The sequence below is a fragment of the Sturnus vulgaris genome, chromosome Z, assembly GCF_052056855.1.
Source record: "Sturnus vulgaris isolate bStuVul1 chromosome Z, bStuVul1.hap1, whole genome shotgun sequence".
Taxonomy (NCBI): domain Eukaryota; kingdom Metazoa; phylum Chordata; class Aves; order Passeriformes; family Sturnidae; genus Sturnus; species Sturnus vulgaris.
Genome location: NC_142283.1, coordinates 12780049 through 12797600, shown reverse-complemented (window position 1 = coordinate 12797600; position 17552 = coordinate 12780049). Strand labels below are relative to the sequence as shown.

Below are 17552 nucleotides of genomic sequence, written 5' to 3'. Positions count from 1 at the left end.
CCCCGCACCCTCCTCGCCAAATTCACGGCAGAATTCCTGAGCTCCCGCTCGGGAACTGGCAGAACGCTGCGGCATGGCGGGCCGGCGCCCACCTCGCTACGCGCTGCGCATCCTGCCCGGCCGCACCGCACGGCGCCCGGGGAGCGGGATGCGATTTCTCCTCCCGTGCGGCCGCGTCCCCCTGCCGGTGCCGAACTCGCAGCGGCCCCTCCGCCCCGGCCCAGCCCCGGGGGTCTCCGCTGCAGGCGCAGAGCCGCCTCTCGGCTGGGCTGGGCTGGGCTGGGTTGGGCTGGGCTGGGCTGGGCTCGGCTCGGCGGGGCAGATGGGGCGGGGCGGGGGGCGATGGATGAAGGTGCATCCCCCCGGCCCGGCCCCACCTCTCTCCCCGCCGGGCTGGGGACCCGCCACCAGCGCTCCAGGGCGGCGCGGGGGGAAGGAGGAGGAGGAGGAGGGGAGAGGGAGGGGAGAGCGAGGGAGGGAAGACAATAAGTAAGGAAGGAGAGAAAGAGGGAGGGAGGCGAGGTGTAGCCGCCGCCTTGTCGCTCTGCGTTCTGCAGGCAGCGCGGAGGAGAGGACAGCCCCCGGCAGGCGTCCCGGCATGCTGAAAGTCACCATGCCCTCCTCATCCTCATCCTCCTCGTCCTCCTCATCCTCCTCCTCTGGCTCCTCTGCCGCCAGCCGCCCCGGCTCCGCCGCGCCCGACTACTGGATCGATGGCTCCAACAAGGACACACTGGCTCACTACTTCGAGCTGGAGTCCGAGCTGGGACGGTGAGGCGGCGCCGGGCCGGGCCGGGCCGGGCCAGGGTGGGGGGTCCGGGCTGGGTGTCCCTGCCCGCGTCGCTATGGCGAGAGCGGCAAAACTTTGGCGTGCGTGAGCGGCAGCGGGAAACCGAGCGGCTTTCACAAGGGGCAGGCATTCGAAGGAAAAATCTAAGCTCCCCGGGAGCCGAGCCGAGAACTCCCCGGGTGAAGGGAATGATTTTTAGGAGGATTTTGGCCCGAGCGGGCGGCTTTTAGCCAGGGTGCCTGTGTGCTGCCGGCTGGAGGGTGGGCATCGCTTCGGGAGCACCGAAACGCCGCCTCATTCACGGCATCCCTTCACACCAAACCTTCCGCCGTTCTCTCCATTACCGGAACCCTGCGCTGGCAAACTCCCACCCGAGACAGGATTCCCTGAATAGGCCTCTGCAGGCAGGGTCCTTCCCATCGGGGTGCAGTGTAGGCGAGTGAGCTGCTACAGCTCCATTCATTAATTTTGCGCTACTGCCCTGGTGATGGTCCTGCCCGGCAACTTAAAGGTCCCAAGACTTCAGGTTCTTAAAAACTGAAGTCCGGTGTAAAGCACTGTATCTGACGTGCAGTTTTTGCCCTCCTCATGCATTTGGTAGTTCATGTTGAATTCACAGGTAGAAAATAATGTGCAAAAAAGTGGAAAATTACAGGGTTTTTTAAGAGTTCACGGTACATTACTTAAATGTGTAAGTCAGTACGTAGCAAATAGCAATTGTTAGTTTTGCCAATGATAGAGTATTTAAACAGCTGAAAAAATGTGGGAAATTTGCAGATAATAACATGGTTGCCTTGGTAGAATACTTCTTTCAGAAAGGATGTATAATGAAAGTTAATTGCTACAAAGCACACCTGTGCTTCCTGTACCATAACTGATAGAGGCAGAAAGGTGATAGAAATACAATATAGTATAATTCTTGGCTCTCTGCCTAGGTCTTATGCATCTGCTGCTACTTTTTTCCCCCCACTATTGCTACTATTTCTAGCCAGATTTAAATAGGTATAGTTTTTTTGTATGCATATCATATTTCTACTTGACTTCACTGCACCCCTGTGCCAAAGCATAAAAACATAAAGCGGGAATAATGCTGTGTTGGTTTTGTGTCTAGAGTTGACAAAAAAGAGAACAAAACAGAATGTTGGTAGATGACAACAGTTGATACCAGCCCTGTCACCCGGATTAGTTCTCTTCTCTGGGGTCTGTCTAGAATCCTCCCACCATTTGTGATAGTGGGCTTTCCTTAAGTGTAATCTGTATTGGTGATACATCTTGGATTTATTGCATAAGGAAGGATTTTCAACATGTGAAATCTCCAGTTGTAGGTAGGAAGAGTTAATGCCTGTAAAAGCGCTAGAGCAAAGATGAGATACAGTGGATTCTTCTATCTTGCAACGTGAGAAAGTGAATGCTGAAACACTAACAAAAGATTTGAATATGGAAGGTAACCACATTCAAGTAGTGTACAGATGTGAGCCGTTAGGTCTGCACTGCTCCTGGGTAGAGCTAGGAAGTACGACTTAAAACAAAAGCAAAAATAATACAGGAGAAAGCAACCATCTTAATCAAAAATTAAGAGGTAGAGACGGGACAGAAGAACTTGGAGGGGTGCATGCTTTGAGATAAAATTTCTCTAATGGATATGGCAATGAGGGTCTTTAGGTCCCAAGGCCAGCTTTGAGGTATTTTCAGAGCCAGCATCCAGGGTGTTAATGGTTGTCTCAGAACCTCTCTAATAGGTGTATCTTGGCAAATCTATAAGGAAGATCCAACAATCCCTCTTGGTTCCCAAGTGTAATATAAAAGTGTACTGTTTTCTCTTGGTAATCTTGTCTCCAAACTTTTAGTTTTGGATATGGTTTTGAGTACATCTACAAAAAAAAGTATTCATTGCTTAGTTAGGTTAGTGGTGGGGAAAATGTGTCAGGTGAGGCTGAGTAATGTAGCTATGTGATCCCTTTAGATGCAGTAAATAAAGTAATATACTGATGTAACCAATGGAAAACATTGTCCTAAATTATCTTTAGCAAATATAGGGATTGAAAGATGACTTTTGGCAGACTCCAAAAACCTGCATTTGGACAGCTGTGGCCAAATATGGGAATTTTCCTTTGGAAAGGGTACCCCTTGTGCAAAGTATGTCTGAGATATGCCTAAGAAATCTTACTCTATAACTCTTGCTTGCATGACTGGCCAAGGAGTCATAGAAGAAGAGGGAGACAATCCTTTTAGGAAGAATAATAAATGTCTATAAGCTTAGGTGGGAATCAACAGTTGTTTTAAACAGTGGATCAGTTCACATATCAGTGCTGCTCAACATGTTCATAGATAAAGGGATTGAACAGAAATATTTGCTGGTCTTTGTAAATGGATGAGGTTTTAAAGGTTGTGTTGCCTATGAAGAATTACAGAAAGAACTTACTCTACTGTTGGGGCATTTAAAAATTTAGTTAGATAAATAAAATGGATGTAGAGAAGAAACGATTAAGAAACCATTTAATTCTCGTCTGTCCCTAGTAAAACGTGCAGTGAGGTTTAGAGAGGCACATTTGGCCTGGATAGAACATCTCGTTAGAGGTTCTTGTTGGCTGGTTTGGGTTTTTTTTTCCATGCAGTCTCTTTGGAATATCTGTCAAAAAATGGGGTATTCAGTCAAAAATCAATGACAGGAGGTAAAGCCACTTAGCACAGTGTACTGGAAGTCCTCACCACTGGATACTATGGATATTAAAGGGTTACATGGACTTAATGGGCAACTTGGCAGGTTTACATGCAGGAAATTCACTAATACTGATTTAACATGAAGATATTAACTATTGAACTGTAAGTTGTTGAGAATTTTGTGGGTGTTCTCTGATAGTGTTGGCAGGAGTTTGCTCTATTCTTACATTCTTCTTGAGGCATCTGTGTTGGGCCACTGTTTGTACTCTGGGCTAGTTAGGCCTTTATTATCGTTCTTTTATTCTGTTTTTATGTTCCACTGAAGCCCTGATTAGTTCAACTTCCTCTTAGTCGATTTTTTGCAAGGGTTTTTTTGTATAAGTGGAGCTCAAAATACTGTAAATGATAAATTTTGTGCTTTGTTTTACAGGTTGCAATTGTTGATGTAGAGTTTGGAATTTTGTTCTGAGTGTATTTAATCTAAAAGCTTATTTTCCATGCTCTCTTGGAAAAAGATATTGAAAATATTGAACTCTAAACTTCTATTTCCTTAAGGACTAAAACCTTTTGTAAGCCTTATATAATCCTTGCTGTATCTTTTGGTACAGAGTTTCTGAATTCAGGGTTGGTCTAAATATGGTATTTGAGTGGCGAAGAAATTCAGTAATAATTTTTTTGATACTCATCAATACTACAAAAAATTTTCTTTGTTGGAATTTTACGTGACAGGCACCCTCTTTGCTTAACTAACATAACTGAGTTGAAACTGTCTAAAGTTATTATTGTAGGCAGATTGCAAATCTATTAAATGTTCAAAAGCAGATGGCAGTACTTCCAGTCAAATTCTTCGGGCTTTCTTTCTTCCAAGGTTACCTTTTCCTGCATGGACAGTCTTTTAGTTGTGTGATCCTTGCTGAACACTGAAATTGAAAGGCTGTCAATACTTGGCAACTTAGCTTGGACTGACAGTGTGAGCTGAGTCATAGGTAGTTTGTGTCCTGAGTTTTTAGCACAGAGAAAGTTTAAATCTAATGTACAGTTTGAACTCAAGATTTCAGTGTGCAGAATGACATCTTACTCTGTCAATCCTATTTTTGAAAGCTGTCATCCGAACATCTACTTTTGTAATGGCAATAGTAGATGAAGTGAGCTAATTGTTAGCTGATTTAAGCTAGCAAAGCTAAAACTTCTTTGTCAAGCTGATAAAAACATTATTTTATAGAAATGGTTTGGTTTGGCACTTGATTCTTTGAAGGTCAAATAGTTTTTGCTTTGAAAGCATGCCAATTATTTTACCCTCCATCCCTTCATTAAAAAAAGGTTCCTTTTTCTGTTCATCTCAAGAGTAATCTGTTTTACAGTCTCTTTGCCCTTTTTATTTTGAGAATCACTTCTTCAGTGTGCTTTAGAGGGTGCATTTAAAATAGTCCTGTCCCTCCTTTAATAACACTCTTGCTCACTTGCTTGTGAATTTTTTGTTTCTTAGTGGACCTGAGGCTTTTCCAAAGTGATGCAGACATGCAACTGATAGACAGCTCATGGTGCTAGCTGTCTGTCTGAATGTGAGGGTGTGGAATCCTTTTAGGAATCATGATGAGAATGGCCTTTGAGAAGAAGCTGCCAGTGTAGATTTGCCTGTGCCACAAACTTGCTTGTGCCTGTAACTTGCATGTTACCCTCACACCTTCCCAGGAGCAGGAAGCATTTTCCCTCAGGCAGTTCCTGGCCATCGGGAAGGTTGTTGAAGAGATGGGTCTAAGGCCTCATTTGGGAACATTGTGACTGGACCTTGCTTTGAGGTAGGACAGTGGGAGATAGAGTGGGCAGGGCGAAGTTTATCACTTGGGTGCCAGAAAGCAGAACTTGCAGTGAATAGCCCAATTCTTTACTCAATGCAGGGAGTCATTTTTTCCTACTTTTGTCTGGTTCAGTTCAATAACTGGTTGATTCAGAAGTAAAAAGTTGTGTTGAAAAAGCAATTAAAGAAAATTTACTGTTCTGTAAATAATATCTGACATGAATAGGTGATCAGTTCTGTGTAAATTTAACAGCTTTCTTATATTTAGAGAAAGAGCTATTAATAATGAAAAATTATAGTAGAGAATAGTTATTTCTTGATTTTCAAAGTTTCAAGGTTTCTTTTTCTGTCAGCCACTGTGCATTTATGTCACTGGTTTGGATAATGTTTTCTAATTTGAAAAATTACATTTCTAGTGGAGAAAATGAATAGCTCTTGAAGTAAGTACTCTTAAGAATACTGAAAAAGTTTTTTACACAGATTGGTTTTAGGAGTGATAATCATGTAATTTGTGTTAATACAAGAATCGTCATGCTTGAAAAACATTACATTAGACTGCAAGAGGTAAGATGTAACAAAGTCATTCTTTCAGCATATTTCGGAGAGAATCATAGAATATCTTGAGTTGGAAGAGACCTACCAGGATTATCAAAGTCCAAGTCTTGCTGAAGAGAGAAAACCTGAAATCAAATAAGTATTTTCAAGAGCAATTGCAAGAGAGTGATTGCGGAATAAGCCTGTGTGATTTTGGGTGGAGAGCAGATAAATTTATTGAAGTTCTGTGGTATCAGAAGCATTCTATGTGTTCATTCCATTGCGTCTGGTTTTGTGTGTCCAAGTGTGCATGCTATCGTGTAAAGGATTGTAATGGACACAGTTTCATAGGCAGAATTCTTCAGTAAGAGGTGTTTAAATGCTTGCTCACATAGTAACTAGCCGCATTGTAAAAGACCACCAGTTATGCGTGGTGGTCAGTGAAAAGATACTCAGCGGTTTGCAGTAGGCTGTGCCCCATCTGTGGAAGTGCAAGTATTTGCTAGAAATGGCCAACTATCCTTTTCAGTCACTCAGATCAAATATGTTTTATTTTCCTGAATGTTGTCTGAAAAGTTCAATAAGGAAATTTTAAAAAACAGTCAGTACCAGCCCTTATTTTATTTAAAGTGCAACAAATCGAGCCAACTTTATTGCAGTGAACCTGGACAATTCGTCTGTGGTTTTCTGCTAGCCACAATGTTGACTGGGCTTCAGGAAAGCAATCTTCTGAGCTGGAAAAACCTGCAGATGCTTGACTATTATTTTCATCTATGTATATGCAATATGAATGAACCATTAGTAGGAGTTCAGATTGTATAAAGTAAAGAACATTTACTTCCTCGTGCTTTCATAATGAAGCAGAATTTAAACATAAAAACTTGCATATTTATTTGCTGTTTGCTTCTTTACTTAGACATTATTGCCATACTTCCTTCTGTTCACAAGAAGCAAGCCTTTATTATCTGAACAATCAGTAATTTCACACGGAATATTATTTTTCCAATACAGGCATGATAATTATGAGAAGAGGAAACCATTTATTTCTGAATGTTGGTGCTGCTTTTTTGTTCTTAGATTGTCTAATGACTTTTCTGATATTTATAGTTTCTGTACCTCCTGCATTTAAAAAAAAAGGTAACAATGACACATTTTACAACCAATCACTGATATATTGGAAATTTTCTTACATTTGGTGTTAGTGATGCTTTATTTGGTCTTGCATTGTCAATGTCATTACTATCATAGGTTATTCTCTGTCAAAACATGTGGATAATTAGGGGCCAGCAATATTTGCATCCGTTGCCCCATGGACAGATTGATGAGGTGTTATTTTGCTCCTTGCAAAGTAATTCTAAATTAAGAGACCCTGCAACAACATGACTTTGCAAGTGTACAGCAACATTGTGTAGCAACCAAAGATTTTGAGTTTGAATTTAATCTTCAGGGAACAAGAGGAAGGAAATTACTTGGAGTGATCCACCAAATTCCACGGTTTGACTCTGTGCTAGTTCGGACACAAATAATCGCTTGAACAACAAAGTGCTCTAGATTGTAAGTTTGCCTCCCTGCATTTATGTGGTTATCTGTGCTAGAGAAAATGAACCATAAAAAGTAAAAGAGAAGGAAATGGGAGCCCTCTTGAGGAACAAAAATAATTATAAAGCATGCTACCCTTTGACAGTTTACTATCTATATATTATGGCATTTTGTGGGGGATAAGGTAAAAGCAAATCCAAGAGTCGTAATTCACAGCCTTAAAAACAAAACAGTAAATTTTATGCCCTTCAACAAATGTATAGTCTGTGTTCCAATGCATACCTTGCTGTGAGCATCCATATGCCACAGATAAGATGCCAGAACTCCAACTTTATCTCAGAACTGATGTCATCTCCACAGTCCTTTTTACCCAGACCCTCCTCACCAGAAACATGTGATGCATCTCTCCTCCGGCCTGTCTCTAGGCATTGTGAAGAAAATACAAAAAGAACTTCTTGGATTTAAGGAATAGCTGTCAATTCTAAAACAGGGTCATGTATGTGTTCCCCTCCATACCTTTCCCTGCAATAGTTTTTCCTTCATGAGAATATTCATATTTTCTTCTCGGTTGAGATGATTATGAACACACGAATATGTTTACTTATTTTTGGTCTTTGGATCTTTAAAGCATATCCATGTCTAACAGGTTCACTGCCTTTGGGTACTGATACTGCATCTTAATATACTCAATTTGGTGTGATTTCATAAATGAAGCCAATCCTGATTGCATCACAGACTTTAGCAGAAGGAATACAAATAAAAATTTTCAACAAATGTCATCTTTTATCTTTTTGTATTGAGGTGGCAGGGAGAGACAGTCCATCAGATCAGCTGCCATTGGTATTATCTTCAAGTACTTCTGAAATAATGTTCATATTGATTTTCTCTAAATAGTCCTTGATAACAGAGTCACACTGACTGTGCCAAAGAATATGGTACGTGATTTTATTTTGTACTTAGCTGTAAAAAAATTAAACACACCGTTTTGAAATGATTGGACTTTTGTACCCTTCTATGGAAGGCTGGCCATAAATTATGCAGTTTTCACTTGATAATAAGATCTTTAGCTATTATGTTTTCTGGTGATTAATTGTTTGACTTTTATTCAAACTTGAGGACATATCTCTCTCAGATTCTCTCTAAATACAGGATAGTGTTTGCTGTTTTCTGACATATTAGGTGTCCTGCACCAGCCTAATGTTATGGATCAGCAAGAGTATTTTAAGAACACGCTTTGGACCAGAAAAAAATCCAAAAATTCAAAATGCTTTTGACACATTTTGATTATTTCATATTAATGTGGTGGTATGTCCTAGGGTGACTATATGATGCTTGTATCCCCAGTGGCCTGTTCAGTTTATGCTGGATATTAAGTTCTGCAGCTTTAAAACTGGTTCTGTGAGTGAAGGGGAAGAGAAGAAGCACAGAGTTTGCTATCAGAGACTGCAGGTGCTCCCCTGCATCCTGCTCACAGACTGTGTTGTCTGCAGGGGACAGCAGCAGAGAGCTCTCCTTTGCTCTTGGTTAGTTTCTGACTAGCTGAGGCAGAGAAGTTCCCTGGACTGTGATTTTTTCCCCTTTTTTCTTGGAATCGTTTGTACCTGCTCTGGACTGCAAACCCAGGGGAGCCCCGGGAGCTCACACCTGTGTCCCACCAGGCCTGGCCTGGGCCGTGGCATTGCCCAGGGATGGAGGGACTGGGAACAGACTGAGTGAGCTGAGCTGCAACCCTCGAAAGGGACTCTTCTGAATTTGTCATCTCGTCAGAGCAGTGAGAGGTTTTGTTGTTTAATATTTGTCATTTTTGTGCTGGGGAGTGTTTGCCTGTTAAATAAACAGGGTTTTTCCACTTTTCTCCAAGGAAATATTTTCCTGAACCAGTTGGGAGAAGGGCCACTTGAGTTGGTTTTCTAGAGGAACCTCTTTGGAGGTTTTCTCTCAAATTTGCCCTAAACCAGGACATGGTATTACATAGATTCAGACTTTTGCAGAGAGAATTGATTTTTTGGTAAGACTTATAAGGCCTGAGAGAGTCTGCCATGGATGAGTACAGATTTTTTAAAATGTATTTTTTTAGCCTATTGACATATTTTATAGATTAATGAACCACAGTTCTGATCTGATGTACAATGTTTTACAAATGTTTGGGGTTTTGTCTTCCTGATGGAGAATGTGTCAGTCAGCTTCCCATGTTGTGCAATAATGATTTGTTAAAACTGAATGCAAGACTTGCTGAGAACTCTGACATCACCATAATCTATGCTCAGGGAGCTGTAGGATACACGTGCATTAATGTTTTTAGCTGCCTGCTTTATTGGATATTCCCCTCCCTGATGCTGTGAGTGCAGTGAGTGATCCTTCTCTCTACATGCTCTTCAAACCCCCATGATTTTCTGGCTGACTAGCTTAGTAAAATTAAAACCAAAAGGGTTGAAAGCTGATTTTGTAGTGGGAAACAACACTTTGTGGTGTAGATATTGATGAACGCTTAGGAAATGACTAATGACATTGTTTAATGACTTTAGTTTTTTAACGATCAGAGTTAATGTTAATGACATTTCGTTTAATGATCAGAGGAAGAAACCTAATAAAGGTGGGGTTTTTTCCATTCTACTTCTCACCCTTCCTTTTTTATCTGGGGATTCCCTGCAGCTGTTCCAATAGAAGCTGCAAATACTTGTGGAGGACACTGTTCACTGCTCTGCTAGCTGACTGCAGAGGATTAACTTAGGTTGAAAGAGGAAGGCAAATTCTAGTTTTAAAAAAATGTTACTAGAACAACAAGTAACGGAGAATACTGGAGCAACACATATGACACTAAAAATATAATAAATTAATTTTATTTGGTGCAGGGGGAAGGAAGACTGGTAAATTAATTGTATCTTATTCTTCCTTCACAGTATTTTAATTCAAGAATGTCTTTACTGTAAACAAGAGCAGAGCTTAGTAGTTAAAATTAGCAATTGATGAATTCTAAGTAAGATCAGGAATCAGTTCCAAATGGGGTCAATATGTGATGAAAAATCTGCAATGAAAGAGACCCTAAGATTCTCCAGCATGTTTGCTTTCTTTGACACCTGTAGGGATGAAACCCATCTCCATCTCTGTATTACCTCCCTAATAAATATGCACATAAATTATTTTTCACATTTATTCAAATCCCATCTCTCTTCAAAATTTATAAGTATTCAAAAGTAGTTGGAGCAAGAATAAAACTGAGTGGAAAAGGCATTTTTATTCATTACTATAAAAGTTGTCCACAGAATTAATTTGATTAGCAGTAGCATAAAGAGAATATTCTTTTCTTTTCAGAGAATCATTAATTTCAAATGAGAAAAAAACCTTGGTCACCTTCTCCTCAGCACAACAGTATCATTTTGACCATTTGAATATTCAGGTTGTCTAGTTAAAGTACATTAGCTCATATTAATATACTATGATTTCAAATGGTTTGATCCATAGTAGGCAATCTTTATTGTTCATGTTATACTTACGTAGTAGAGGAAAAAAGGAAAATATTTGAACCTCTTCATATTATTTTCCTGTATGACTTTAGAAAAGATGAAATGTCATTTGTGATGGAAAAATCATATTAGATGTATTTCCCTTGCAAATGACTGTCTAAATTAGAGCTGATGAAATTTGTCTGTCACATAAGTAGCCCTCCAAATCTTTCTTTCTTTCTTTCTTGTCAGTCTCTATTCTATGAACTGGTTATGTTTGCTATTTGTGAATTAACACCATAAATATCTACCAGATAGCCTGTTTAAGTAATTTGCCATGGTGTTTCTTACGAACCATGTGTCTTAACTGCATTGAATACCTAGTAATACCATTTTACTGTGTTTTGCTCTAGTCACAGCTAAGATAAGAGTAATAGTGATTAGCAAGATGTGTTAGTCACTCACAATGGCATGTGGCCATTAGAAGACCTTATGTAGTTCTTTAGAGCCACACCTGTTAAAGCTTGTTTTATCCACATATTCTTTTCTTTGCTATGGTTAATTGTCATATTTGAGGACTCTGGAGTTTTCATCCCATGATAAATTGCAATATTTTGGCATTTCTCTTTGTTTTGAGTTAGAATTAGTAATTGAAGTACTTACACATTGTGGATAAGGGACAGTTTCACACCATGGAATTATTAAAAAATTTTGAATTAAAATTTACAAACCTTTTCACGTTTTACATTTTGTGTTCATTGAAGATATTCTTCACTCAAAGTAACCAGGTTGCAAGTGTGAAATAAGTTAATATCTTGTGTGATAGTGCCTTGTGAGAGTTCTGATTCAGGTCCCTCTTAACTGTCCTTGTCTTCTGTCTTTGATTCTTGCTTGGACTGTGTTCTACAAACTACCTCAAAAGTGGTGCAGCTTCCACATGAATTGTTTCCCTGCTGGAACATAGAGAGGTTACAGAAGCTGTGTTTGTCTACTGCCTGAGAAGTTACAAAATTCTCAGACTTTTCTATTAAGAACAATAAATATTATTGGATGGGATGGGGCCACATTTGCCTCTTTTACAGCTGTTGTCTTGGTGGCTTATAGCTGTCTGGTTGTTTGTTGCCCAAATTCTGTGTTTTCCATTTTCCTTCTGTTTGCGATTGATGAGATTTTATAGTGGAGTTCTTGTTATTTGTCTGTACTTTGTGACTGTGAAGTTAATGCTGCTAAATTTTATCCCTTTTCTCTTGATTCTGTTCCCTAGGTAGTAAGTACAGGCTTTCTCTTTCTGGTATTGTAGCTCTCTGGTGCACTGCCAATGATTCCCCACCTTTATCATCAACAAACTGAATCAGCTTACTCCAAAGTTTATGCCAAAGGAGATAATTCAAATATTAAATAAGATGTAGAACCAACCAAAGGCATAGTGCTCAAACATATATGTCAGATAAAAGCAAAAAAGCCCTGAAGAATGTACAGTGTGTTTCTGGCAAGTTTTCATGAAGGTTAGATGTGTAGGCAAATCTTCTTGAGACTGAGAAAAAAAACTCCTAAAAGCAAATGGTTAATAAAATTGTTCCCTTCTATACCATTATTCTACTCAGCTGAAAGTGAAACAAATCAGAGTTCTTGCAGTATTGGCCATACCCAGGATGAATCTCTTCTTTTATATTCCTTTGGGGATTCCTAGCTCCTTTAGCTACGGGAATCTATTCTCACCTTCCCTCGCTCCAGTTCCCAGTGCTTTCTCTAGAAAGGGAAAGCACTCAAATGCACTCTCAATCATTACACAAAAAGGAGAAATAATCTCCACTTATTTAATGGGCAGAACTTCAGAAGCTGCAAAATTGGTCATTCTACACCAGACCTCTTGTGATGGGTGCCAAATAATACAGTTGGTGTGCTAGTCAGGAAGCTGACAGAAATATTGATGTTTCAGTAGATTAGGTTTAAATATGGAGGTAGGTATATTCCTTCTCCTGTTTTTGAAATGTGGATTAAGTGCATATAAATTTACTGAATGTGGAAAGCCTCATCTCCAGTAAGTCTATCAAAGAAAAAAGAATGGCATTTTACATAGCACTTGAAAATTACATAGGTCTGTGAGTTATCTGGGACCTGATAGGTCCCAATTTTTTATCTATCTAGCATAATGGTTGCAGTTCTGAAAAGTGATGGCAACATTGAATTAAAATACTTGCCTTCATATGTATTATGAAAAACCTGTTTTCAATTTACTTGTAGACATTTCATCTGAAAATATAGTTGAGGAATTGGGTTTCTTTACACCCAAGTGGTTGGTTATGGTCGTTCTTCAACAGAGGACTGCATCTGTGGGTTAGAATAATTTACTTAAATTTATGGACTCCTTGTGCATGCAAGGGAGAACTACCTTGACCATGATTACTATAAAAATTGTAATGTAGAAGAAAGTCTGTAACCATCTGTACTTCTGTAACAGCCTTTTAAATATGAGCCAGGCAGACGAGAATTGTGCCTAAAATTGGTATGTGATAATTTTGCAGAAGAGACTGTATGACATGGTTGCCCATGTTACCAGGAGCTGTCTTGATGACTCAGGAGAGTTCTTCTCAGTTGTCTTCAGAATAACTGCATTGATTTCCAGCGTCCTCTTGTTGGTTGCAGTAAGTTCAGCATTGATCTGTTGACACCACCAAAGGATCAGCCAGATTCTCCTAGTCACATTCCTACCTCAAATTGAAATCAAAATGTCTTTGGGAGACTATGTACTTTCCTACATCCTTAATGCCTGGCTAGTGGAAAATGTACCTAAACTGCAGCTGTTGCTCTCAGACATGGGCATACAGTGCTATGTGTGTTTTAGTGTTTAAAGTAAACTTAAAATTTGCCTTCCAGAAGGAATCAACTCTAATACCATGAAAGTGTTCTTCCTTTTGCTTGGAGTCATCTTGTTTGGAAATACTCAGTATTTGTTTCCAGAACTTTCGTTTCAGAATGTACTGACTAATGCATACATACATATTTGCAATATAATTTAAAATGAACTGGTCATCTTAAGTTTTTGAGTTTTTATAGTGTAAGAATGGTTAGATCAAAGGCCCATTAGGGCTCATATCCTGTCTCCTGTCTGTAGTGAGAAGCACATGCCTAGAGAGGGGTGCAAGAGCATCCATCCTTTGATGCCTGCCCAGAGCAGTGCCTCAGCCTCCAGTAACCTGAAGCTAAATCTGAACCTTCATCTCTGTTCCTCATAACAAAATAGTCATGTAAATTTGCATGCAGTGCTTGAGAGGTAACAGAATCACAGAACAGAGGGAGCTGGCAGAGACTTATTAAGATCATCCAGTCCAACCTCCCTGCTTAAAAAAGTTAGAGTAGGTTTCCCAGCAGTGTGTTCAGCAGAGTTTTGAGTGGATGGAGATAGACCAGGGGAGACATTCACCCAGTGAAATTATACCTGGGCTAATACTTAATATCTCTTAACAGTTGTTGGGTTTTGGGTTACCTTTTTTGTTCCTTCTAGTCAAAGGTTTGATTTGTGTAATTTTTGTCTATATTTCAAGATGTCGTTTCTTGTGATAATAGGCCAATTATTTCGCTTAATATAAGAAATTAGGATTGTGTTCAATATTCATAATTTAATATTATTTACAGGGAATTTTCTCTGCCATTTAATACCCCATAACTGAATCTCAGTACACACCTGTTGCAGCTGGGCATAGACTTATTATTGAGAAATTGGATTATAAAAAAAAAATCTCAACAAGCTATTTTCACCTCTTATCTCAGCTCCTTGGGTAGCAGACACCAGTTCTGGTCAGTTAGACCTGTTGATGAACCTCTCTGCACTGTGAAAACCAAAGTTTTATTCCTTCCTTGTTTTATATCTTTTAACCAACTACTAATTCATTGGTGCATTCTGTGGTTTCTTCAAGCACCAGTTTTCAGGGACTTTGACAAGTAACTTCTGGAAGTCCCAAGTATCAAAATCAATCAAACCTATTTTATATTCACATGCTTGCTGAATCTTTCAGAGAAGTTCTGTGGTTTTGACACATAGCTTCTCTTTATAGAAGCCACATTAATTCTTCCCCAGGCTCATGTATGTATCCATATATCCACAGTTCAAATTCTTAGGCCTTTAAATTACTTCAGCAATAAAGCAACAGTACAGTCCTTTTGTTCCCTCTGATTAACATTTTCAAAATTTGTTGTCACATTTGTTTTGTTTCACTCTAAAAAGGCTAAGTCAGTATTGTACAACAGTTTAGATATCACTTTAATTAAAAAAATTAAATTATGAAATTAAACTATTTCATTTATGAGTTTAACTTAATCTATTAACTGGGTCTCATCCAGTGCCCATAATATGCTATTGGTCATTTTATCTGTTTGTCCCATAATGTTTTTTGCCTCTTCACTCTATTTACATGAGCCTTCAAGACTTTTTTTTTTTCCTTCTGTCTTCTGAGTAAAGAAAGATTCTAGCTTTGGAAAACGTCAGATTTATCATAGGCTGTTCAGGAGACACAAAATCTTAACAGAATTAAAATGTTATAATGATCTTGCAGCCACTTTTCTGTGTATTACGGCCATTCTGTGCTTGCTGAAGAGATTACCTTCAATAAAGAAAGTTTTCCATTTGGTGAAAAACGGGTGAGATGTTACTCTCCTGTCATTTGATGCAAATACCCATTAACAGAAGATCTTAGGGAAAGTCTTCACATAATTTTACTACTTTTTATGTCTCACCACATGGTGATAGCCCATTTAAGTCCAGCAAGGGAGAAATGTGCATGACTAAAGCAAAAATTTTGTTAAATTATTCTAAATCCCCATGCAGTGCCAAATCAGTTCATTTTTCTTTTTGATGAACTCTGTAAGGGACAGACCATTTAGGGAAGTTGAGAGATAGAAGTTGAGTTCCAGCCTAATAGACAAATGGAGAAAAATTATTTTCTGTTATAGGCATAGTTTTTGTTATAGAAATTGTGAATGAATATTACAAGTCTTGAATCAAATTACTGTTTTTCAGTGCTACTGGAAGTTATTTATTTTAAAAAAAATTTATATAACTTGTAAGAGAAATATATGTGGCTGGAATAGGCTGGAAAATATATTGTCGTATTGGACAGTGAAATATGTGCCTAAATGACTGTCATTTAGCCTGACAAAGCTATGTAAGGGTGTTTCAATATCTACTAATCAATAATCTGAATGATGGCTCCTTAGCTGGTTAGTCTTTTCTGTCAGCTTCCATTGTCTCTGCATTCATCTGTGACCTTACATTACAGCATCAGTTTTGTTGTAGGAAAACTCCCTTTTGTTTAACTGCTAGGAGGTAAAATAGTTGACTGAAACTAATCATGTTTATCATTGTCCCTGAAGCAATAAGATGCTGTTGTGAATGCTCTGTAATTCAAGTAGCTGCCATGAATTAATATGTGTGCACACACATGTAGGTGCAGCCTTGGATGGTGAGAAGGTAAGTGGCAAGCTTTTAATGTGTAGTGACTTTTGTGATTCCTTTTGATGTCAGGTGAATGGGAGCTGCCAAAGAGGGTGCACTGATGGAGATGAAATGAGTGGTAGGTATTTAGAAGCCTAATGTAACCCTTATTTTCTTTTGGAAGTGCTTGTTCCATCTTCTATCAGTAATGGACAACATAGCATTAGGAATTCATGTAAAAAAATCTCTCCAAGACAGTTGGAAGCTGTTGGGCATAATAGTTCTGGAGGCCCAATAGAGATGATAAAATGCCTGGATCAAATAATGGAATTATTTCAGGTGGAAAAGAACCTTATGATCATATGATCCAACCATAAACCTAATACTGCAACATTCAGCACCAAACCACGACCTTGTGAACCATGTCTCAAAGTCTTTGAAACAGTGTGTTGCTGACCATTGCCCCTTGGATTCTGGGGAATTCGTTCTGCCTGTGATCTCTGTCTTCCAGCTCAGGGGGCCGGGTACCCCAAGGTAACTCATCTCGTGTGGTGAAAATGCTCTTGGCCACAGGGGCACTGTGGCTTCACTGGTTTCTTTGCACCTCATCAGGTGAAAGAGTCTGAAAGTATGTTTAGCTCCAGCAGGGCAGCCTTTATCTTCTGTGCTTCCCCACACCTGAGATGCTCCAGGAATCAGAAATTTCTGAGGCACTGTCAGCACCCTAACTGACGGTGTCCTTTCCCACAGAGATGCTCAGAAGGGGTATTTTAAATCTGCTCTTTCTTTCATGTTGACTCCACATCTCTCATCTCTTATTATGGTCAAACTCCTGCCAGCAGCTGTCACCATTATGGCTTGCAAATGTCTAACTGTAGCTACAGGTTGCTTGCCAATTTCTCATTTTCTCCAGCTAAACTCTCGTTTTATGCATCTTCTTGGGGTCACCCTTCTATAACATGACATAGGATAAAAACCATCCTTTCTTCTCCTGTTGCCACACAGTGCTTGTGTGGGTAGTGGAAAGAGGAAAGGCAAGTAAGAATATTCTTCCTTGCTTTTAGGTTTTTCAAAGAAAATGCAGAAGGCTGTTATCCCTAATTTGGCCTTTTCCACAGCCTTAATTTATGTTAGGGCTTTCTGGTGCTGGGACGTAACAAACTTTAACCTGATCTCTCAGTCATTCAAAAATGAACATTTTCATGGACTCCAAAAGAAGAGTTATTATTCTCAAATTAACTGGCCTCAAAGAATTGAAGAGAAGACTGGAAAATGAAATGAGCATTATAATGCTCAGAAACTCTTGATTTCTTGTGGAGTGTCAGACTTCATTTAGGGCTCTGCCTTAACTGGGAG

At 39.5% G+C, this 17552-nt stretch overlaps 1 protein-coding gene across 1 annotated transcript in view; it reads left to right on the top strand.

Annotated features, from left to right (window-relative positions):
- Positions 1-369: 369 nt before the first annotated feature.
- CAMK4 (calcium/calmodulin dependent protein kinase IV) overlaps positions 370-17552 on the top strand; it is a 142759-nt gene continuing 125576 nt past the window's right edge. The window contains exon 1 of the mRNA XM_014877301.2: positions 370-771. Within this exon, the coding sequence (XP_014732787.1) occupies positions 599-771 (173 nt within the window). The 5' untranslated portion in view covers positions 370-598. The remainder of the gene's footprint in view (positions 772-17552) is intronic.